We start from the raw sequence: 23828 nt of genomic DNA on the forward strand, positions 1-23828 counted from the left end.
TCACATGCTTTATGCTGTGAAGAAGAATATACAAAGCCACTGACAAGATGTGCCAACCCACAAAGCCTCCCGCAGTCGGGAGGGAGGACCTCTGCTTTCACAAACAAACGCCACTTGAGGTGACTTAACAAGCTACTCCCCATTGAGGAGCTGTCAGGAAGAAAATAGAGGGAGGTTCCACTAGCGGGGATTCATTTTAACCCTTACCACAAAGCAACACCGTACACTGACGGCAAGAACTCGCCCTGCTTCTGCTACGCAGGCAATACAAAGGAACAAGCAACATGACTGTAGCCAGGTCTGCCAAAGCAATCTCTTGCAACTGGTGTGAGCAGGGGACAGAACGTGGAGAATCCTGAAGAGCAGCTCAACTGGATTGAGCCCGCATGGTGTAGTGGTTAAGAGCGAAGGTTTGGAGCAGTGGACTCTGATCTGGAGAACCGGGTTTGATTCCCCACTCCTCCACATGAGTGGCGGAGGCTAATCTGGTGAACTGGATTTGTTTCCCCACTCCTACACAGAAAGCCAGCTGGGTGACCTTGGGCTAGTCACACTCTCTCAGCCCCACCTACCTCATAGGGTGTCTGTTGTTTGGAGGGGAAGAGAAGATGATTGTAAGCTGGTTTGATTCTTCCTTAAGTGGTAGAGAAAGTCAGCATATAAAAACCAACTGTTCTTCTTAAAACAACTGAATTTACCCAATGGTTTTATTAAAATAAGGCCAAACTACAGTCCAGGAGGAACCTGTGGCACATTTATTCTGCAGTTCATGTTTACAGTTATGAATAAAGTCAAATCAATCCTGCTTCTATTTTGTACACTTTGGTCCCTTAAGGGTGCATTTCCATTACAGGGATATCAAACTTGAAGGATTTTTTTTTATTAAAGGTTTGTATTTAAAGGTATACAATGTTGATAATGCTGGCTTTTAATCCAAGTCCAAAGTGAAAATAAGCTGAGGATGATCTCAGGGGTTTTTCCGTTTATTTATGGCACATTATTTATTTCCCACACAGAACTGTGCTGAGTCCCTTCAACATCCCCGCTAAGCCATAAAGCAGCTAAGGTTAAATTGAATGCTTCACAGCACCCTTCCCATACCCCCACAGGCCATACAGCAAATAATTATTTGAGAACCAGTGTGGTTAAGAGTGGTGGACTCTGATCTGGAGAACCGCGTTTGATTCCCCACTCCTCCACATGAGCGGCGGACTCTGATCTGGTGAACCGGGTTGGTTTCCGCAGTTTTACACATGAAGCCTGCTGGGTGACCTTGGGCTAGTCACATTTCTCTTCGGACTCTCTCAACCTCACCTACCGCACAAGGTGTCTGTTGTGGGGAGAGGAAGGGAAGGAACATATAAGCCGGTTTGATTTTCCTTAAAAGGTAGAGAAAGTCGGCATATAAAAACCAACTCTTCTTCAAGTCAATCTTTGACATCTGGACCCAAAGCTGAAAAAATACACCTGCTTCCCCACCCCACAGAAAAAACATTCTATTTGTAAACCTTAAAGGTGGAGCTATGCAGAGTCATCAAAAACAAAGTGCACTGCTTGGACATTGTGCAGTTCAGTGTTTCCAAGCTCTGTTCCAGAAAGTCATGGAGTTTCTTGGAAGCTTGTCAGGAAAAGTTTCTCAATGAAAAGATGACAGGCCTTGTTCTGAGAAACTCAGCTTGCCCACCAATCTCTCCCTGCCATGTGTACATAACACTGGAGGTGTTCCATGGTGCATACTCAGCTGGCACAAGCCAATAGTGAGGAGGACTAAGAGACCAGGGCCTTGTACAAACTGAACGTGCACTTAAGAGCATAGTCCATTGCCTTCTGCAGCAGGTAGGTTTCTCAGTACTCAAACTGATGCAGACTTTATCCCCCTGAAGATAATGGAACTATTTGGAGCATCATCCATCTAGTTTAACATCAACAGAATATATATTTAGAGAAAATATATTTAGAGGATAAAACTGCTGCTATCATACTGCCCTTATATGGTGAGACCACACTTGGAATACTGTGTTCTGGTCACCACGCCTAAAAAAGGATATTGCGGAGCTTGAGAAGGTGCTGAAAAGGGCAACCAAAATGATCAGGGGGCTAGAGCAACTGCCCTATGAGGAGCGGTTAAAATGCTTAGGGCTGTTTAGATTGGAAAGAAGGCAGTTAAGGGGAGGCATGATCTATAAAATTATGCATGGTATGGAGAGAGTGCACAGGGAGGAGCTTTTCTCCCTCTCTCATAATACTACAACGCGGCGTCATCTGCAGGGTGAGAGATTCAAAACAGATAAAAGGAAGCATTTCTTCACACAACGCATAGTTAAACTGTGGAACTCCCTGCCCCAGGATGTTGTGATGGCTGCCAACTTGGAAGGCTTTAAGAAGGGAGTGGAAGTGTTCATGGAGGAGAGGGCTATCCATGGCTACTAGTCAAAATGGATACTAGTCGTGATGCATACCTCCAGGATCAGAGAAGCATGCCTATTATATTAGGTGCTGTGGAACACAGGCAGGATGCTGCTGCTGAAGTCGTCTTGTTTGGGGGCTTCCTAGAGGCACCTGGTTGGCCACTGTGTGAACAAGACTGCTGGACTTGATAGACCTTGGTCTATCCAGCATGGCTGTTCTTATGTTCTTAAATACTATAATATTCAAACCAAGGCCAGCAGAAAGTGGAATTCAGTATGCACAACTTCCGTTGCAATGCTAGTTGTTGGTACACTGGCTTTATTGTTTCAAAAGCATCACTATTCACCTAGGGAGCCAAGTGGCATCTAATCAAAATGAAACTTTACACCAAGTGTTTCAAGTAAAAAAAACTTCTGAACGCAAGATTCTCAACTCAAACACATTTTCAGAGATAAGTAGGCATGACAGTTCAACAGGGGCCACTTTGAAAATCTGTTAACAAACATTAGGGTAAATCATCAAAAGTTCTCAGAGAACAAGCGTTTCAAACAGAGCCTTTCAAAATGACATAATAACAATAATAATTGCCTGTTGTCCAGTCATAACTGACTCATGAACCATGGGGTTTTCAAGGCAAGACAAGACCAGAAGTGGTTTGCCATTTGTCTTGCTCTGTATAGCAACCCCTGCCTTCCTTGGTGGTCTCCCATCCAAGTATTAACCGATGCTAGAGTAGATTCCTTTGAAATGTGGTGTTGGAGGAGATTATTACGGATACCATGGACTGCCAAAAAAACACATCAGTGGGTTATAGATCAAATCAAGCCTGAACTGACCCTAGAAGCTAAAATGACTAAACTGAGGTTATCATATTTTGGTCACATCATGAGAAAACAAGAGTCACTGGAAAAGACAATCATGCTAGGAAAAGTTGAGGACAGCAGGAAAAGAGGAAGACCAAACAAGAGATGGATTGACTCAATAAAGGAAGCCACAGCCCTCAATGTGCAAGATCTGAGCAAGGCTGTTAAAGATAGGACGTTTTGGAGGACATTGATTCATAGGGTCGCCGTGAGTCGGAAGTGACTTGACGGCACTTAACATGCACACACACACACCACCCCTGCTTAGCTTCCAAGCTCTGACAAGACCAGGCTAGGCTGGGCTAGAAGGCTGCCCACCATCCAAAATGATGGAATGAAATGTTCTGTGAAAACAGGACAGATTGAAATCTATTTCTCGTTCAGTTCATTGCTCAGCAAAACTGCAGTTTTATTAAGACCCATCTGAATATTAATACTGTACATTTAAGTGGAAACACTAAGAATATTACTTGCAAATATTCCATTACAAGTCATAGAAAGTGCAACAACACTCAGAATACAAGCGTCTCTTGCCTCAACAGCTTTGCCCATGTGCTTTATTTAACCGTAGTTCACTTGTGGTTTATGAGTGCTCATTTTCGGCAGAAAAGACACAAATACTTGCAGTTCCAAGTAGGCCAATGAACAAAAGGGTACAAGTGGTCAGACAACTGCAGAATGTATTCTGGCAAACATTTGGAACTCATCTAAGTCAGCATGAACAGCCAACTATGTCCCACCCCTATTGTAATATCACTAGAGTTATTGACACACTTTCTATGGTAGGAACCGGGAGGCCAGTTTCCACAGACAAGGTCGCTCCTGAAATTTTCAGGAACAGAATGCTGCAAAAGGGGGGGGGGGAAGCATTGCTGGAGTTCAACTCAAGATAGGAAAGCACAAAGAGAAGCAGACCCTCTCTCTAGTTACTAACCCATTATGCGTTTGTCACTCTGAATAACTGAAATGTAGCACCGCTTAATATCTAACTTCAGTTTCACTTTGTTTGTAATAATAACCGAGGCCTCCTAACAGGCAATGCCTAACTTCACTGGGGCTGAATGAGGCTACAAAGCCAATAGAAGAAGAAGAATTGGTTTTTATATGCCAACTTTCTCTAGCACTTAAGGGAGATTCAAACTGGCTCACAATCACCTTCCCTTCCCCTTCCCACAACAGACACCCTATGAGGTAGGTGTGGCTGAGAGAGCTCTAAGAGAACTGTGACTAGTCCAAGGCCACCCAGCTGGCTTCATGTGTAGGAGTGGGGAAGCCAACCAAGTTCACCAGATTAGCATCTGCAGCTCATGTGGAGGAGTGGGGAATCAAACCTGGTTCTCCAGATTAGAGTCCACTGCTCCAACCAATGTTGATGCCCAACCAGAATTTCTAGCCAAGGTTTGCAGCTGATTTATTAACCAAAGTTTTCATTAACTATGGTTTTGCTAAGATGTCTGAAGTCAAACCACAGATCCTAGTTCAACGCACTAACTGCTGCACCAATCTGGCTCTCTGGCAAAACCACAACTTCTTGCTGCTTAAACAGATCTGAGTTTGTTGTCATGGGCCAAGATGGACTGACAAAGGGCGAAAACGCATGGTCGCTTCATCCTCCTTTAATCCCTGTTTTAGCCAGGATCGAACGCACATTAGGCGAAACGCATGCGTTCGATCCTGGCTGAATCCTGGCTGAAACAGGATAAAGCAACCATGCGTTTTTGCCCAAAGTCACATGTATTTGTACCCAGGTATGCAAGATGCAATCCAAAGTGTTTGCTCACATTTAAATTCCCCAGTTCCTAAAAACATAGGGCTCCAAGTTAACTTTCCTGATTTCAATAGAACTCGTTTCCAAGTGTACTGAGAAGAACGGAAGTTTTTCTACCAGTATTCTCATTTGCACATATGAAATTTTGCAGACTATCCTGTGCTCCAAGAAATTGGAAAGGAACTGGGACTACAATTAAAACTGCTGCGGGGAGGGGGGAGAGAATACAATTCAATTCTTCTATTATACAACATAACACTTGCATTTCGTCATATGCGTTTTCTCAACACCAAGTTTTGTCTCTAGCTGCATAATTAACGTTTCATTTTCTGAGCATAATGGTTCCATTCCAACAACAACAAAAGAGGTTATTCTTGGGTTAATTATTCTTGGGTTAATTTTTGGACACAGTTTCCTTTTAAGGCACCTGAAAATTCAGCTTTGCTTTTCCACTCGCAAAACATACATCTGACATCATAGTGTTAATCTGGGCAGGTCTAACAAAGGAAATCAAGAGTGAAAGAATCTGAGACACCTGACTAACCGCCCTCTTTTTTTTTGCAGTCACTAACCACATACCTATAAATTTAACCCCCCTACCAAGCTTACTTTTCTAGCCCTCTATTCATGTTATACATACAAATTGCTGCTAAACCCGCAAAGCTGCACTCTCCAGCCTTTCCAGACCCAGAAGCAACCTTTAACCCCATGGCCCAGGCTAGCCCAATCTCATCAGATCTCAGAAGCTAAGCAGGGTCAGCCCTGGTTAGTACTTGGAAGGAGTCACCGTAAGTCGACTGAGACTTGATAGCGCTTTCCACCACCAGTACCATAATCCCTAGGCGGTAGTTTCCTAAATTGCAAGCATGTGACATTACGTCACAGGAAAAAGAGGTGCCAGAATTATGACCTCACCAGTGTCAAGGCCAGGAGAGCCACGAAAGCTGGGTACCAGATGGCATAATGCACTGGAGCCAGCCAAGAGTTACAGCTATGGAGGAATCCTCTCCACCACTCTGCGGCCTCTTTTCACCACCCTGCAGATCCTTATAGCTTACATGGAAATTGAGGCAGGAAGCATGGAGCCCCGGCTCTCTGCACATGTGCACTGACAGCCAGTCTTTCCAAAAAGAAGCAAACAATATGGTGGGAGAGCCAGCATGGTGTAGTGGTTAAGAGTGGTGGTTGGAGTGGTGGACTCTAATCTGGAGAACCGGGTTTGATTCCCCACTCTTCTACATGAGCGGCAGATGCTAATCTGGTGAACCGGGTTGGTTTCCCCACTCCTACACATGAAGCCAGCTGGGTGACCTTGGGCTAGTCACAGCTCTCTTAGAGCTCTTTCAGCCCCACCTACCTCACAGGGTGCCCTTAAAAGGTAGAGAAAATTGGGATATAAAAACCAACTTTTCTTCTTATTCCTTCCCTTCCCCAGCAAATCATAGTTTGAACTGTAGCCTGAATCCTGCATACAATCAAGAGAGTGTATGATGCATTTTGCAACACGTTTGCAGGCTACATTACTCCCCATTGGAAAGTACAAGCAGCGGAGTATGAATGCTGGATGCTTTATGACCCCCTGCCCTGTCTCCTAGTGAAGACAAGTTGGAAATGAAATGGGAGAAATTGCTCAAATAACTTGCTTTCAAAATAAAAATAGAAGCAAATGGTTGGCAGTATATTTGAGCATTTAAAAATAGCATTAACGTGTATATCTCACTGGGCATTATTTGTGAAATCTGTGTTTGGATGGTAAGCTTTTGAAACATTTTATAGCCCTATGAAGGAAGTTGGGTGTCTGGTGGAAGCAACTTAATCAAAGTACCATTATTAGTTGATGTTCTCCTGTTCTCTATCAGAAACATATGTTGTTGTTGTTTTTGTCATGCTTTTGGGTGGTGATTTGTAGTAGTGATTGGATACTATACTTTTAAATAAAAGAGTTTCAGTCTACCTTTCTTGGCCCCCTGGAACTTCCTGGTTGAGCAACTACATTGTACCATCTCTCTCTGACTTCAAATCCCTTCTTAAAATCTATCCTTTCCCTTTAGGTAACACCCCTTGGCCAAAACATAGCTTCGTCTTAGCTACCCTTTAGCCAGCGTGGTGTAGTGGTTAAGAACGGTGGTTTGGAGCGGTGGAGTCTGATCTGGAGAACCAGGTTTGATTCCCCACTCCTCCACATGAGCAGCGGAGGCTAATCTGGTGAACTGGATTTGTTTCCCCACTCCTACACATGAAGCCAGCTGGGTGACCTTGGGCAAGTCATTCTCTCTCAGCCTCACCTACCTCACAGAGTGTCTGTTGTGGGGAGGGGAAGGGAAGGTGATTGTAAACCAGTTTGATTCTCCTTTAAGTGGCAGAGAAAGTCGGCATATAAAAACCAACCCTTCTTAGCTGTGCCTTTCCCATTCCCCTTCTTCCATGTCCCCTCATCTTAAACTTAGATTGTAAGCTTTCAGGAGCAGGAACATGCCATTTTTGCTTCTTTATCATAGAATGATGATTCCATATAAATCAAAATATCTTTGCTATTTCTGGGGGGAAATTGTTTAAACCTTTTAAATCAGTGTTCTTCAACCCATGCATTAGATCCTACAGGTGAGTTCCAGAGTCGAACCCACTGGGTCACAAGCCCCTAGAAGTAGAAGAAGAAGAGTTGGTTTTTATTTGCCAACTTTCTCTACCACTTAAGAAAGAATCAAACCAGCTTACAATCACCTTCCCCTCCCTGCAACCGAAGGTGGGACTGAGAGAGATCTAAGAGAGCTGTGACTAGCCCAAGGTCACCCAGCAGTGGGGAAACCAACCCGGCTCACCAGATTTGTTTGCCGCTTGTGTGGAGGAGTGGGGAATCAAACCCGGTTCACCAGATTAGAATCTGCCACTCGTGTGGAGGAGTGGGGAATCAAACCCGGTTCCCAGATTAGAGTCCACTGCTCCTAACCACTATACCACGCTGGCTCTTACAGTGATCAAGGAGAAGACGGAGCTGTTGTTTATGTGACCCTAATCCTACATAATTGTTGAAATACTACTATGGCCCAATCAATATAACAATGGGAAGATCTCAGTGTGTAAAGTAATTTGGTACAGAGCCAACTAATAGCGGTCTGAACTACCAAATCCCCACTGTGCCACGAACCAAACTAGATGACCTGGGTGCCACTCTGTACCTAACCTATCTCACTATCTATAGCTGCGGTGAGAAATCATTATGTGCCATTCTGAGCTTATTAGAGAAAGAGTGCGGGGTGGGGGGGGAGAGAAATGTGACAGACAAATGTGAGAGGCATGCAGTTTTACAGAGCCCTGGAGATGCTTCTGCAGTCTTTCATTAATGAAAATGTTTTTACTTACCTAGAAAGATCCTTAACTACCCTATCCACCCACATCAAATTCAGGCATGCTGAGAAGCACACAGATACAACTCCCAACTTATTAGGGCTATTTGAAGGCACTCCAGCATTCAGCTCTCATAGTGCAATGTCCAGGAATTGCCTTACGTTTTGGATACTGGTGTACTTACTACCAGTATTGAAAGCCTTGGCTAGTCTAGCAGTCTGGAAATACAGCCACCAACAGAAAGCTCTTTTGGGCTAACAAGACTTGGAAATTTTTGTTTCTTTGAACAGCTTCCACCTTTTATCACCGCACTGCTATTGTGCAGAAGGATGGAAGGAGGCTCCTTGAGACCACGGGAGAGCAAGTATGCCACTTATGGGAAATCAGAGAGGGAAACCCAGTATCAAGCCCAAAAATTCTATAAGAGGATGCAGAGTACAGGCAGAACATCTGTGAATGAGAAGCCATCACAGTATCCAAGTCTGGATGGCAAAAGAGTCAAGGCACACATGGTGGTTCAAAGAAATGTTGTCTATAATGCTGATCAAGGCAAAAAATAACAGTGTAGTAAAAAAGCAACGTTTGAACAAAAACAGCAACACCAGGCTAAAGAATGGAACAATATGTAATGAAATAGACAAGAAACATACATGAAATACTACAATGTACAGCAATCTATATAGTGTCCAAGCACACATGTAAATAAACATTACAGTCCAACCTCAAGTGGGGGGTAAATAAGACAGAGAAATCCAACAAGACGTGAACAATACTGGTGGTCAGGTAAGTGTGGATGCTGAACAATAATCCAAAATGGATCAAAAAGGTCCAAAAGAGATCATAGAAGGAGACGGTCATGCCGGATACAAATTAGGAGTCCGTTTCTGCCAAAGGCTTCATTGATCATTCAATCTCAGAAGAGTCTGTGCAAAGTATTCCATTCTTTCATAGGATATTTAAGCCTCTTGCCATATTAGATTCAAGGCATCACAACTGGTGTAACAAACGCAATTGGTGTAGTGGTAGACTTTCTCTACCACTTAAGAATCAAAACGGCTTACAATCACCTTCCCTTCCTCTCCCCACAAGATACCCTGTGAGGTAGGTAGGGCTGAGAGAGTTCGGAGAAAACTGTGACTAGCCCACGGTTACCCAGCTGGCTTCGTATATAGGAGAGGGGAAACCAACCCGGTTCACTGGATTAGCATCCGCAGCTCATGTGGAGGAGTGGGGAATCAAACCCGGTTCTCCAGATTAGAGTCCACCGCTCCTAACCACTGAACCATGCTGGCTATCAGAAGCCACGGCTGACATCCTTTTCAGTTAGACAAGTGAGCTAAGAAGCAGATCCGTAAGACACCAAGAGAACCACAGATCTCGCGCCAGTTACATATGAGGGAATATGCTGTTCCCAAGGTGCAGCAGTGACTCTACCATGACTTAGACAGCTTTTATTTCTGTTTTCCAGTTTGGTAACCCCTAGTCCTCTTGCTCTGATAGGCCAGGCTAGCCCAATCTTCTCAGGAGCTAAGCAGGGCCAGCCCCGGTTAGTATTTGGATGGGAGACCACCAAGGAAGCCCAGGGTCACGAGACAGAGGCAAGCAATGGTAAACCACTTCTGAACGTCTCTTGCCTTGAAAACCCTTACAGGGTCGCCATAAGTCAGCTGCAACTTGGCAGTATATTTCACCACCCGTCCTATTGCATTGTTTATTGGCTGTCTTAAGCTGTTTGACTGAATTGTTTTCTGTATTTTTTTAATCCACCTTGAGCAAGAAAGCAAAAAAACTATAAATGAAATAAAATAAATTAAATACAATGGGAATACTGGAGCACCTCCACTCACCTGCTGTGAAGTGGAATTACACATGTGAAGGAGCCCTGTCTATGCCACAATTCTCTCCAGCCTTCACAGGCACTGAGCCAGTAGTTGAGCATCTGCTTGGCATGCAGAAGGTCCCAGGCTCAATCCCCAGCACCTCCAGTTAAAGGGACTAAGCAGGTAAGCAATGCAAAAGACCTCAGCCTGAGACTCTGGAGAGCTGCTGCCAGTTTGAGTAGACAATGCTGACTTTGATGGACCAAGGGTCCGATTCAGTACAAGGAAGCTTCATGTGTTCATGTGATCTACCATCTCCCCTGCTGTGACTCACAACCCTTTGAACTGGTGTTGCCTATTATATTAGGTGCTTTGGAACACAGGCAGGATAATGCTGCTGCAGTCAACTTGTTTGTGAGGCACCTGCCTGGTTGGCCACTATGGGAACAGATTGCTGGACTTGATGGGCCTTGGTCTGATCCAGCATGGCTTTCCTTATGTTCTTATGTGTCTTACTTGAGTCCAGCTCTCTTTTCCACAGCAAGGGATTTACCTGCACTTTGTTTGGCTGGATGGGGGAGTCAAGCCAGAGAGGAAAAAAATCACCCACAAAAAGCACACACCCCTCACTTTCTAGGCCCTATTTTTGGTTTTAATAAGTCACTTCCTATTTCCCAAATAGAAGCCTTTCGAAAATCAGTGTTGCTGCCTGGATCTACTGTATGTGTACTTCGAAGGCTGGATTTTTAACCACAGCAGGAAGTAGTAGAACACAGGACACTGTGATGAGGCACCCTGATTAGGAAAGCTCTCTCATTTCCAAACCCACTAACCACGATATCTAGAATATTTCCTCACACTGCAACAAGAATTCCAGAATGAAGCAAGTCACCGACTGAAGCTAAAAAATGTCAAGGTTTGAGGAGTTGTTGTTGTTTTTTTAAAGGAATTTATGTCTAGTTAACTTCATCCCCCATGGAGGGGTAAGCATTTAACATATTTACATAAATGCCTGCATATTTTCCAAAGATTATCAGACACCTGGTTTGCTGTCCCTGGGCAAACTAGTGAAAAAAATAAATAAATTCTCTGTAAAAATGATTGCTCTATTAGGGGGACACACACACCAACTCCAGTTGCAGGCAAATTGTAATTATGCTCCACACCTCACTGATCAGCCAGTTCACCAGTTGCTTGTGTTTCAAAAGGCAGAGAGGAGAGATTTCAATCACTGTGGTGCCTTGGAGCATCAGGTTACCCCCCACCCCGGTCCCACAATTATGGGGAAAGTACACTGTGCACACTTGACAGCATTCTCCAGCACTGACAAGAGGGTACCGGAGCTCCTTGGCAAGACGTGACCTGCACAGTCAGAACAGCAGCGCAATTTGGATTCTTCCAAAAAAATTAAACTCAACCTGCCTTTAAAAAAAAAAAAAAAACACGAGGCGTGGTTTCAGCAGCCACGAAGCTGGGACAATCCCCAAGACGGTGTCAAATTTCCTGCATTGTGCAGGGGGGTGGACTAGATGACCCTGGTGGTCCCTTCCAACTTCATGATGCTGTGTGTGTGTGTTAAGGGCTGTCAAGTCGCTTCCAACTCATGGCGACCCTATGAATGAAAGTCCTCCAAAATGTCCTATCTTTGACAGCCTTGTTCAGATCTTGCAAATTGAAGCCGTGGCTTCCCTTATTGAGTCAGCCCATCTCTTGTTGGGTCTCCCTCTTTTCCTGCTGCCCTCAACTTTCCCTAGCATGACTGTCTTTTCCAGTGACTCATGTCGTCTCACGACGTGACCAAAATATGACAGCCTCAGTTGATTCATTTGAGCTTCTAGGGTCAGTTCAGGCTTGATTTGATCTAGAAACCCCCGATTTGTTTTTTTGGGGGCAGTCCACAAAATACATAACACTCTCCTCCAACACCACATTTGTGGTGTGTGCGTGGTCTATGAGGCTATGATTCTAAACATGATGCCATGATTCGAAATATGATTCTAAACATGATTCTAAAGATGGTCTATGATGCTATGATTCTAAACATGATGCCGTGATTCTAAATATGATGCTAAACATGATTCGAAATATGGTCTATGATGCTATGATTCAAAATATGATGCTAAACATGATTCGAAAGATGGTCTATGATGCTATGATTCGAAATATGATGCCGTGATTCAAAATATGATTTTAAACATGATTCGAAATATGGTCTATGATGCTATGATTCGAAATATGATGCTGTGATTCGAAATATGATTCTAAACATGATTCTAAATATGGTCTATGATGCTATGATTCTAAACATGATGCCGCGATTCTAAATATGATGCTAAACATGATTCGAAATATGGTCTATGATGCTATGATTCTAAACATGATGCCGCGATTCTAAATATGATGCTAAACATGATGCCGTGATTCGAAATATGATTCTAAACGTGATTCGAAATATGGTCTATGATGCTATGATTCTAAACATGATGCCGCGATTCTAAATATGATGCTAAACATGATGCCGTGATTCGAAATATGATTCTAAACGTGATTCGAAATATGGTCTATGATGCTATGATTCTAAACATGATGCCGCGATTCTAAATATGATTCTAAACATGATTCGAAAGATGGTCTATGATGCTAAACATGATGCTGATTCTAAATATGATTCTAAACGTGATTCGAAATATGGTCTATGATGCTACGATTCGAAACATGATGCCGTGATTCTAAATATGATTCTAAACATGATTTGAAATATGGTCTATGATGCTATGATGCTAAACATGATGCCGCGATTCTAAATATGATGCTAAACATGATTCGAAAGATGGTCTATGATGCTAAACATGATGCTGATTCTAAATATGATGCTAAACATGATTCGAAAGATGGTCTATGATGCTAAACATGATGCTGATTCTAAATATGATGCTAAACATGATTCGAAAGATGGTCTATGATGCTAAACATGATGCTGATTCTAAATATGATGCTAAACATGATTCGAAAGATGGTCTATGATGCTACGATTCGAAACATGATGCCGCGATTCTAAATATGATTCTGAACATGATTCAAAAGATGAGTCTACGATGCTACGGTTCGAAACACACGTGAGAACGCCGCCCCCGCACGCCAACTCCGTCCGGGGCGAAAGCGCACGGCAGGTTTGGGCGTGGGGTCCGCCCCTCTCCAGATGCACATTCCCCCCCCCCCACCCGAATTTTGCAAACTCTGCCCGGGGGCTCATTTGCGAGTTCTGAGCACTCGGCGGGGGGGGGGGGGGAAGGGGGGGGGGAAGGGGGCGAGAAACGCGCGTGCAGCGAGCGTCCGAGCCCCGGCCACAACCTCCCCGGCGTTTCGGCCCCGCGACGCCTCGCCGAGGCGGCGTCCCTCTCCTCCGCCCTTCCCCGCTCGGGCCTGGACCAACTGGGAAGCCCGGGGCTGGATTTCCAGCCTGGGCTGCGGAAACGGAGGGAGGGGGGGGGGGAGCTCGCCCGCCGCGGAGGGCGAGGCGGGGCCGTCGGGAAAGGCGCTCGGGGAGTTGTTGCCATTGTTGCGCGGAGTTGGGGCTCGGCCCCAACTCCGCGCAACAATGGCAACAACTCCCCGAGCGCCTTCCCGGCGGCCCTGCGCACTCCCCGCGAGGCGAGCAGGAGGGGGAAGGTCCGGCCGGGCCCCTCCGCAGCCTCCCCTCCCCTTTCCAGGAAGCGCCATATTGATCCCAGGCGCCCTCCCGCTCGCCCCCGCCGCCCCTTCTTCCAGCGGCCCCGGCGTCCCCCCCCCGTCCAGCCCCCCCCCTCTCCTCCTCCCCCTCCCCGGCTCACCTTGGCGATGGCCTTGCGGTACCTGGTCGCCGCTTGCTCCACCAGGCTGGCCACTTTCATGTCCCCGGCCCCGCAGGGCACCACCACCCGCGTCCGGCCGAAGCACACGGTGACTTTCATCCTCCGCTGGCCGCCCCGTCCGGCCCCAGGGAGGGAGGGAAGGCGGGCGGGCGGCTAGGGAGCCGGCGGAGTGCCGCCGCGGGGCTGGCCGGGGGGACAGGCTCGGGCGGCCGCTCGCATGCTGGGCGGGGAGGGGGCCGCCGCCAGCGCCACGCGCGCCTGGCTGCTCGCTGCGCTGGCTGCGCTGGGCTGGGCTGGGCTGGGCGGGCTGGGCTGGCCCCGGCTCCCTTCTCTCCTCCCTCCCTGCCTCCTTCCCTCCCTTCCTCCCTTCCTCCCTCCGTCTCCGGCCACCTGTTCGGCGCCTCCTCCCGCGCGCGGCCAGGCGGCGGCTCTGGCGCTTCGCAGGGGAAGGGGAGGGGAGGGAAGGGCCGGGCTGCCTCCCCGCCAAGGCCGGGCCACGCATGGCCGCCCCCGCCCCGTTTAAGGGGGCGGCCGCGGCGCCGGCCCCGCCGGGAATGCCCTGCCGGGGCACAGCGGACTGGACGGGCCCTGAAGCCCCCGAACGAGACGGCTGCAGCAGCGTCGCCCCGCCGCCGGATGCCATGGGCATGCTCCTCTGGTCCTGGGGAGAACGTCGTCAGGCCATCAGAAAAGCCCTGCTGGATCAGACCGAGGCCCGTCCAAGCCCTTCTGGATCAGACTGAGGCCCATCAAGTCCAGCAGTCTGCCCCAAAGAGGAGCCTCTAGGAAGCCCCCCAAACAAGACAACTGCAGCAGCGTCGTCCTGCCGCCTGATGCAATGGGCATGCTCCTCTGATCCTGGGGAGAACGTCATCAGGCCATCAGAAAAGCCCTGCTGGATCAGACCAAGGCCCATCAAGTCCAGCAGTCTGTTCACACCGTGGCCAAAGAGGGGCCTCTAGGAAGCCCCCAAACAAGACGACTGCAGCACCATTGTCCTGCCGCCTGATGCAATGGGCATGCTCCTCTGATTCTGGGGAGAACATCGTCACACCATCAGAAAAGCCCTGCTGGATCAGACCAAGGCCCATCAAGTCCAGCAGTCTGTTCACACTGTGGCCAAAGAAGGGCCTCTAGGAAGCCCCCAAACAAGACAACTGCAGCACCATTGTCCTGCAGCCTGATGCAATGGGCATGCTCCTCTGATTCTGGGGAGAACATCATCAGACCATAAGATCTGCTGGATCAGACCAAGGCCCATCCAAGCCCTTCTGGATCAGACCAAGGTCCATCAAGTCCAGCAGTATGTTCACACCGTGGCCAAAGAGGGGCCTCTAGGAAGCCCCCAAACAAGACGGCTGCAGCACCATTGTCCTGCCGCCGGATGCAATGGGCATGCTCCTCTGGTCCTGGGGAGAACGTCGTCAGGCCATAAGATCTGCTGGACCAGACCAAGGCCCATCCAAGCCCTCCTGGATCAGACCGAGGCCCATCAAGTCCAGCAGTCTGCCCCATCAAGTCCAGCAGTCTTCCCCAAAGAGGGGCCTCTAGGAAGCCCCCAAACAAGACGGCTGCAGCAGCGACGCCCTGCCGCCGGATGCAATGGGCATGCTCCTCTGATCCTGGGGAGAACGTCGTCAGACCATAAGATCTGCTGGATCAGACCAAGGGCCATCCAAGCCCTCCTGGATCAGACCGAGGCCCATCAAGTCCAGCAGTCTGCCCCATCAAGTCCAGCAGTCTTCCCCAAAGAGGGGCCTCTAGGAAGCCCCCAAACAAGACGGCTGCAGCAGCGTCGCCCTGCCGCCGGATGCAATGGGCATGCCCCTCTGGTCCTGGGGAGAACATCGTCAGACCATAAGATCTGCTGGATCAGACCAAGGCCCATCCAAGCCCTCCTGGATCAGACCGAGGCCCATCAAGTCCAGCAGTCTGCCCCAAAGAGGGGCCTCTAGGAAGCCCCCAAACGAGACGGCTGCAGCAGCGTCGCCCTGCCGCCGGATGCAATGGGCATGCTCCTCTGGTCCTGGGGAGAACGTCGTCAGGCCATCAGAAAAGCCCTGCTGGATCAGACCGAGGCCCGTCCAAGCCCTTCTGGATCAGACCGAGGCCCATCCAAGCCCTTCTGGATCAGACCGAAGCCCATCAAATCCAGCAGTCTGCCCCATCAAGTCCAGCAGTCTTCCCCAAAGAGGGGCCTCTAGGAAGCCCCCAAACAAGACGACTGCAGCAGCATCGTCCTGCCGCCAGATGCAATGGGCATGCTCCTCTGGTTCTGGGGAGAACGTCGTCAGACCATCAGAAAAGCCCTGCTGGATCAGACCAAGGCCCATCAAATCCAGCAGTCTGCCCCAAAGAGGGGCCTCTAGGAAGCCCCCAAACAAGACAACTGCAGCAGCAGCATCCTGCCGCCTGATGCAATGGGCATGCTCCTCTGGTTCTGGGGAGAACATCATCAGACCATCAGAAAAGCCCTGCTGGATCAGACCGAGGCCCATCAAGTCCAGCAGTCTGTTCACACTGTGGCCAAAGAAGGGCCTCTAGGAAGCCCCCAAACAAGACAACTGCAGCACCATTGTTTTGCCGCCTGATGCAATGGGCATGCTCCTCTGATTCTGGGGAGAACATCATCAGACCATAAGATCTGCTGGATCAGACCAAGGCCCATCCAAGCCCTTCTGGATCAGACCAAGGTCCATCAAGTCCAGCAGTATGTTCACACCGTGGCCAAAGAGGGGCCTCTAGGAAGCCCCCAAACAAGACGACTTGAGCACCATTGTCCTGCCGCCTGATGTAATGGGCATGCTCCTCTGATTCTGGGGAGAACATCATCAGACCATAAGATCTGCTGGATCAGATCAAGGCCCATCCAAGCCCTTCTGGATCAGACCAAGGCCCATCAAGTCCAGCAGTCTGTTCACACCGTGGCCAACCAGGGGCCTCTTGGAAGCCCCCAAACAAGACCACTGCAGCAGCACCGTCCTGCCTGTGTTCCACAGCTCCTAATATAATGGGCATGCTCCTCTGATCCTGGGGAGAACATCAGGACATAAGGAAATCCATGCTGGATCAGACCGAGGCCCATTAAGTCCAGCAATCTGTTCCCACAGTGGCCAACCAGTTACCTCACAAACAAGACGACTGCAGCAGCATTATCCTGCCTGTGTTCCCCAGCACCTAATGTAATAGGCAACACCAGTTCAAAGGGTCAAATCCTAGCTAATTAAAAAAAAAAACCATGAAATTGCTTAAATTAAACAGAAGATGCTAAGCAAACCCACAGCCCTTTGGAGGACCCCTAAATCCCAGAAGTACAAGGTATTTGTTGGTTTGTTATTGCTTCCACATATTCTGGGGTCAAGAGGTGACATTTTTTTAAAAAATGCTAGTGCTAAATCCTAGGCATTCTGGTTCAAATTAATCCTCACGCTTAAATGTTACTATTAAAGCCTGCTCTACTTTTCCCTTTTGAAACTTTTCTTTCACTTTGTCAAAGCGTAGGGTAGTGGTTAAGAGTGGTGGACTCTAATCTGGAGAACCGGGTTTGATTCCCCACTCCTCCACATGAGTGGCGGACTCTCATCTGGTGAACCGAGTTTGTTTCCCCACTCCTATACATGAAGCCAGCTGGGTGACCTTGGGCTAGTCACAGTTCTCTCAGAACTCTCTCAGCCCTACCTACCTCATAAGGTGTCTGTTGTGGGGAGGGGAAGGGAAGGCTATTGTAAGCCAGTTTGATTCTCCTTCAAAGGTAGAAAAAGTCGGCATATAAAAACCAACTACTACTACTACTACTACTACACTTCTTCTGCTTCTTTGCTTTTCGTCAGGTTCTTCTCAGCAATGCTACCAAATACTGATTTTTAAATTCTCTGCAGAAGCGTCCTAAAGTGGTTATCGAAAGTTAATGAGTTAGTTTTACACAAGCCGGGAGATTGCACTTGAACTCCATTGCAACAGTTGCCAAGCTCAGACATACCAGGCGACCTTGAAAGCTCAGGCCACTTAGAAACAGTTGATCCGATCTGCAAAATCGCGTGATAAAGGGGCGCCCGGATCCAGTTTAACTGATGAGCGTGCATAGGGTTTCAATGGCCGTGCAGGCCCAGACCTGTCAGTGGTAAACAAAATATGTGCCCGCAGACTCTTTTCTGGTTTTGTGATAGGAGTGTCCTGTATCCCAATCTGGAATGACACATGCAACCATTTGTGAACACACTGACATTTGAATGATGTGGTGATGTGCTTCTATCCTTGTCCCAATAACTTATGCATGTACTAAAAGCTAGTGTCAGGGAAAAGGGAAACCTCACTGGGAGCCACTGGGGGTTTCCAAAGGAAGTGGGGGGTGGGAGCAAACCATGCAACAGCCAAAATGACTGCTGGCTTCTCAATAGGAATGCTCTCCTTTAGACAGGGCACAGGCGAGAAGGCATACATACATTTCAGCACCACCTTTAAAAGGGCTAGGGTGGAGGTCCCCACCCCAGCAATGCTACCTATGCCATACTGTGCAGGATGGCAGATGGGAACTGGGTGTTTCCCAGCCCTGTTCTTTTTCTCTCTGAGGCCAGCTGAGTGGTGTCCTAGGACTGAGGCAACAGAGAAGGTGGGGCTGAAAACCTCCTCCCCATACACACACACACACAGGAGCCCCGTGGCGCAGAGTGTTAAGCTGCAGTACTGCAGTCAAAAGCTCTGCTCACAACCTGAGTTCGATCCCGACGGAAGTCGGTTTCAGGTAGCCGGCTTAAGGTTGACTCACCCTTCCATCCTTCCGACTCCGAGGTCGGTAAAATGAGTACCCAGCTTGCTGGGGGTAAAGTGTACATGACTGTGGAAGGCAGTGGAAATCCACCTCGTAAACATAGTCTACCTAGGAAACGTTGGGATGTGGCATCACCCCATGGGTCAGGAATGACCCGGTGCTCGCACAGGGGACCTTTACCTTACCTATACGCGCGCGCACACAGCTACGTTACAGCAGAGGACATGTTACATTTTTGCCTTCTATTGTAATTATTTCTGGGAATTTTGGGAGGTCAGAATAATATACTACCCTGTCTCCTTGGTCATTTTTGGTCACCCTTTTCTGTGTCTTTTCCAGCTCTAGAACTTCCCTTTTAAGATACACAATAGCAGCCATTTTCTTTTCAGTACCATTCCTGACAAAGGGAGCTTTGACTCTAAATCTTGTTGGCCTCTATAGTGGTACTGGATTCAAATCTAACTATTCTACCAGTTCAGCTACCCTCTGAAACTAATCCCATATCTGCTATCCCTAGCTTAGAATTTGCCTTTTCCACCACTGCTGTCAACACTGCTTAAGGGGGGGGGGACACGAAGGGGACAAAATTCTAGGAGACAAGGTCAACTTGGGCCCAGGATGCTGAGCAAGGCCCTACTAAGTATGCAGCTATAAAATCCTGAACTTCTTTGTTTTGCGGGGTGGGGAATTAAAGTGTGATCTTCCACCAGTTGCTATCGTCTCTCTTAACCTCCTCTCAAGGCTGTTATGAGGAGAAAATGGGGTGGCTATACACTGCCCTGAGCTAGAAGAGGAAGAGGGAGAAGAATTGATGTTTATATGCTGACTTTCTCTACCACTTAAGGAAGAATCAAACCAGCTTACAATCACCTTCCCTTCCCCCACACACACAACAGACACCCTGTGAGGTAGGTGGGGCTGAGAGAGCTCTAAGAGCTGTGACTAGCCCAAGTCCACCCAGCTGGCTTCATATGCAACCCAGTTAACCAGATTAGCATCTGCCGCTCGTGGAGAAAGAAGGAGACATAAGTGTGATGGGGGGATGCACGGTGCATAGAGAGAGAACCTTCTTATGTTAATAGCAAGCCACATGATTTGTTTTCATATGTTTAAGTAGTGAGGTGTGACAGATGGGAATGTTTGGGGTTCTGTACACAACCCTCAACATCTCTGACTGCCCTATATTGAGTAGAATCTAAATACTGAAGGTCCCCTTTCCTTCTAAAGGTAAAGGTCCCCTGTGCAAGCACCGGGTCATTCCTGACCCATGGGATGATGTCACATCCCGACATTTCCAAGGCAGACTTTGTTTGCGGGGTGGTTTGCCAGTGCCTTCCCCAGTCATCTTCCCTTTACCCCCAGCAAGCTGGGTACTCATTTTACCGAACTCGGAAGGATGGAAGGCTGAGTCAACCTTGAGCCGGCTACCTGAAACCAACTTCAGTCGGGATTGAACTCAGGTCGTGAGCAGAGCTTTTGACTGCAATACTGCAGCTTAACACTCTTCGCCACGGGGCTCTCCCTTTCCTTCTAGGACTGGCGAAATAAACCAGGACTATTGCCAGAAGGATTGTCTAAGCCAGTTGTTTGCTGTCCTTGGCAGGGCTACCCTCCCTAAAGAATACCGTATCTGCCACAAGGGCTGAACAGGCTGTGTTTTCATATCAGTGTGTCGCTTTTTACAGTGGTTTAGTAGAGTACAATGTACAAACTCAGAATCATAGAATTGGAAGGGGCCATACAGGCCATCTAGTCCAACCCCCTACTCAATGCAGGGTCAGCCTAGAGCATCCCTGACAAGTGCTTGTCCAGCCTCTGCTTAAAGACCGCCAGTGAGGGGGAGCTCACCACCTCCCTAGGTAGCTGAGTCCACTGTCCAACAGCTCTTACTGTAAAAAAATTTTTCCTAATATCCAGCCGGTATAGGTTTGTCAACCTCCAGGTACTAGCTGGAGATCTCCTGCTATTACAACTGATCTCCAGCCGATAGAGATCAATTCTCCTGGAGAAAATGGCCGCTTTGACAATTGGACTCTATGGCATTGAAGTCCTTCCCCTCCCCAAACCCTGCCCTCCTCAGGCTCCACCCAAAAAATCTCCCACCGGTGGCAAAGAGGAATCTGGCAACCCTAAGCCAGTACATTTCCACCCACACTTTAAATCCATTATTGTGAGTCCTATCCTCTGCTGCCCACAGGAACAGCTCCCTGCTCTCCTCTAAGTGACACCTCTTCAAATATTTAAAGAGAGCAATCATGTCCCCCCTCAACTTCTGCATTAATACACTGAAGTCCCATCGAGTTGTACGAGACTTATTTCTAAATAGGTGTGCATAGCCTTGGTAGTCTGAGCCAGTCAAAAATCCGTTCAGCCTGATGACAGACATCCATTTTAGTTTAGGCCACTGGTAAATATGATGTTGGCTGCCAAGCTAGAACATTTTCCACATGATCTTATTGCCCATTATTTTCCACTTGCGATGGAAAGGGGAATGTGTAATGCCTTATAAAACTAAAACTTGTGTGAACAGTTTGCAGTTGATATGGCAAAAGGCAGCAAATGCATTCCTTATTTTATAGCCCTTGTTTATCATATTAGTTGCTGGAGAAAAAACATGATGCTGGCCATTAGCCTACACCTATTATATTTTCCAGGTGATTATTGAAGTTACTGGGAAATTGGCTGAACAGAGGAAAGAGGGATAAATCATTGTGGGTTTTTTAGTACATAAATATTGTTTGAGAAATCTCTAGAAGCAGTAACTAGAAAACCTTAAAGTCAACAGAGATAGCCAAGGCTTGTATCTTTAATATGTAATTATTTTACATTTTAAATATCATCTTTTTATTAATAAGATTTTTTTATTTTTAAACACAACGCAAACACATATAATCTTATTTGTTAATTGCTATAGCATAATACTGCAGCATATCCAAAATGTTTGTTCTGTCGTAGAATTAATTACTTGCAATTTGGTAGCTTCTCAGTAGCACTTTTTTGATTTAGGAAGCTCATATCCCACTTCCTAGTCCTTGGACATTTGCAGTAACTTACAATCAATAAAATAGTTTAACAGCATATTAAAAACAATTTTTTGGGCTGGCTCTGCCTCCCAAAGCAGCCATTTTGTGGCTGTGCCCACCACACTATGTCATAATTCCAAAGATGCCCACTGGCTGAAAACAGATTGGGGATCTCTGCCCTACAGGGTTGCCATAAGTTGGCTGCTACTTGATGGCCCTTTCCACCACTACCACCATCAGAATGGACTGCACCTCTTGAGGCTGCATGTAGTGAATATCAGCTTTGAATTACATGAAAAATGGAATGCAAGCAGAAAACCAGCTCAGCAGGAAAGAAGATTCTGCCTCCTCTCATTGCTTGTGCACACCTAGTGTTCTGAGCATAGGGAGTTTTTCAATATGGGGGAACATTCTCAAATGTGATCTTCTGAGAGCCTCCATCTGCAGTATGGCATGGTGTTGTCCATGGTTCTCTGCTATGGGTCTCTGCCACCTTACTGCCTCCTTCTCTTGCATGTTTGAACCATGCCTCCGGTCTTCACTAGGAGGGAGTGCTATCAAGTTGCAGCCGATTTATGGAGACTCCATAGTGTTTGCAAGGCCACCTTACTGCCTCCTTCTCTTGCATGTTTGAACCATGCCTCCGGTCTTCACTAGGAGGGAGCGCTATCAAGTTGCAGCCGATTTATGGAGACTCCATAGTGTTTGCAAGGCAAGAGACAAACAGAGATGATTTGCCTTTGCCTGCCTCTGTGTCGCAACCCTGGACTTCCTTGATGGTCTCCCATCCAAGTACTAACCAGGGCCAACACTTCTTAACTTCTGAAATCTGACAAGATCGGGCTAGCCAGGGCCATCCAAGTCAGGGCTGTCTTCCCTGAGCATGCCCATTTCCCCTGAAATTCAGTATCTTGTATCCTTAGAAAAGAAAAAAGAAACATGGAAGGAACATTTCAGTTCTCTGCCATTTCTTAAGCAGGGAAATCTAATTCATCAGTCTACCTGACTGAAAGCCAATTCTTGCAAATTTCTACCCATTGGAATATTTTTCAGTTACATAAGTAATCACACTGCACTGCTCATGTGAATAAGGTTTTTCAAGATCAGGCAGCCAGATCTGCCAAATTTTAATTTACAGTAGCTTTGAGAAGACAGAGCAAATATACTTCTCTCCCCCCCACCCCGACTTTGCATTTTATGTTCTTCTTGTTGTTGTTTATAAAACAAACATCACACAAGCGGAATAAAAGGGAGTTAGCAAAAAGTGACCAAGAATAACTGTTCAAAGCAAATGAAGCATAAGTACTAAACATTCCTAACACAGCCGATTGTACAACTCAAGAGCAAAATTGGCAAGGGTTGCTGGTTTATTCAAATGAGAAGTACTTCCCATGTGCTTCATAAAACAACACCCTGTTTCATTGTGGGTGGCAAATATATCTATGTGCCCTTTGTTAAGATACCAGTTTTTTGTCTTTTGTTTTTTGCCCCGGCTTGTGCATTTCAGGGTATGACCAAACCCACATTAACTAGTAAACTGCGGGGCGATTTCCATTCTGAGACACTTGGCCATGTGACAACAAAGAGTAGTGTGAGTACCAATGGATCCATTTTGCAGAACCAGAAGAAAGCATTGTGGAGCTGCTTAAAGGATCGGTTTTGTGCCGTTTGCGTTTCACAACACTGAAGGAAGAAACCAATAGCAAGTTTCCAGCAAAAATATGCTCTGAAAAGAAAGGAGAGGCAATAAGACTGGAGGGGAGGGGAGGGAGAGAGAGAATGAATGCTCTGCAGAAAGCGGATGTGCTCGCCTGTAGCCACCGTCCACATTCTTGCAGTTTTGCACTGCCTGTGCCAAGTGAGTAGTTAAATATGCATGCCACAAACTTTGAACCATCATGTGTTTGGCATCCTCCAGATCCATTTTGGCAAGATAGAGTACTCCAACAGCCAGAGCCTATGTCTGTTTACTTGGAAATAA

General features: G+C 47.2%; 1 protein-coding gene across 3 annotated transcripts in view; it reads right to left on the reverse strand.

Moving 5' to 3' along the window:
• Positions 1–14155, reverse strand: part of PARD3 (par-3 family cell polarity regulator) — a 671910-nt gene extending 657755 nt beyond the window's left edge. For all 3 annotated transcript variants that reach the window (XM_056857249.1, XM_056857250.1, XM_056857248.1), the window contains exon 1: positions 14036–14155. In XM_056857249.1, coding sequence (XP_056713227.1) covers positions 14036–14155 — 120 coding nt within the window. The remainder of the gene's footprint in view (positions 1–14035) is intronic.
• Between the last annotated feature and the right edge of the window lie 9673 nt (positions 14156–23828).

Source organism: Euleptes europaea, chromosome 11 (genome assembly GCF_029931775.1).
Source record: "Euleptes europaea isolate rEulEur1 chromosome 11, rEulEur1.hap1, whole genome shotgun sequence".
NCBI lineage: Eukaryota > Metazoa > Chordata > Lepidosauria > Squamata > Sphaerodactylidae > Euleptes > Euleptes europaea.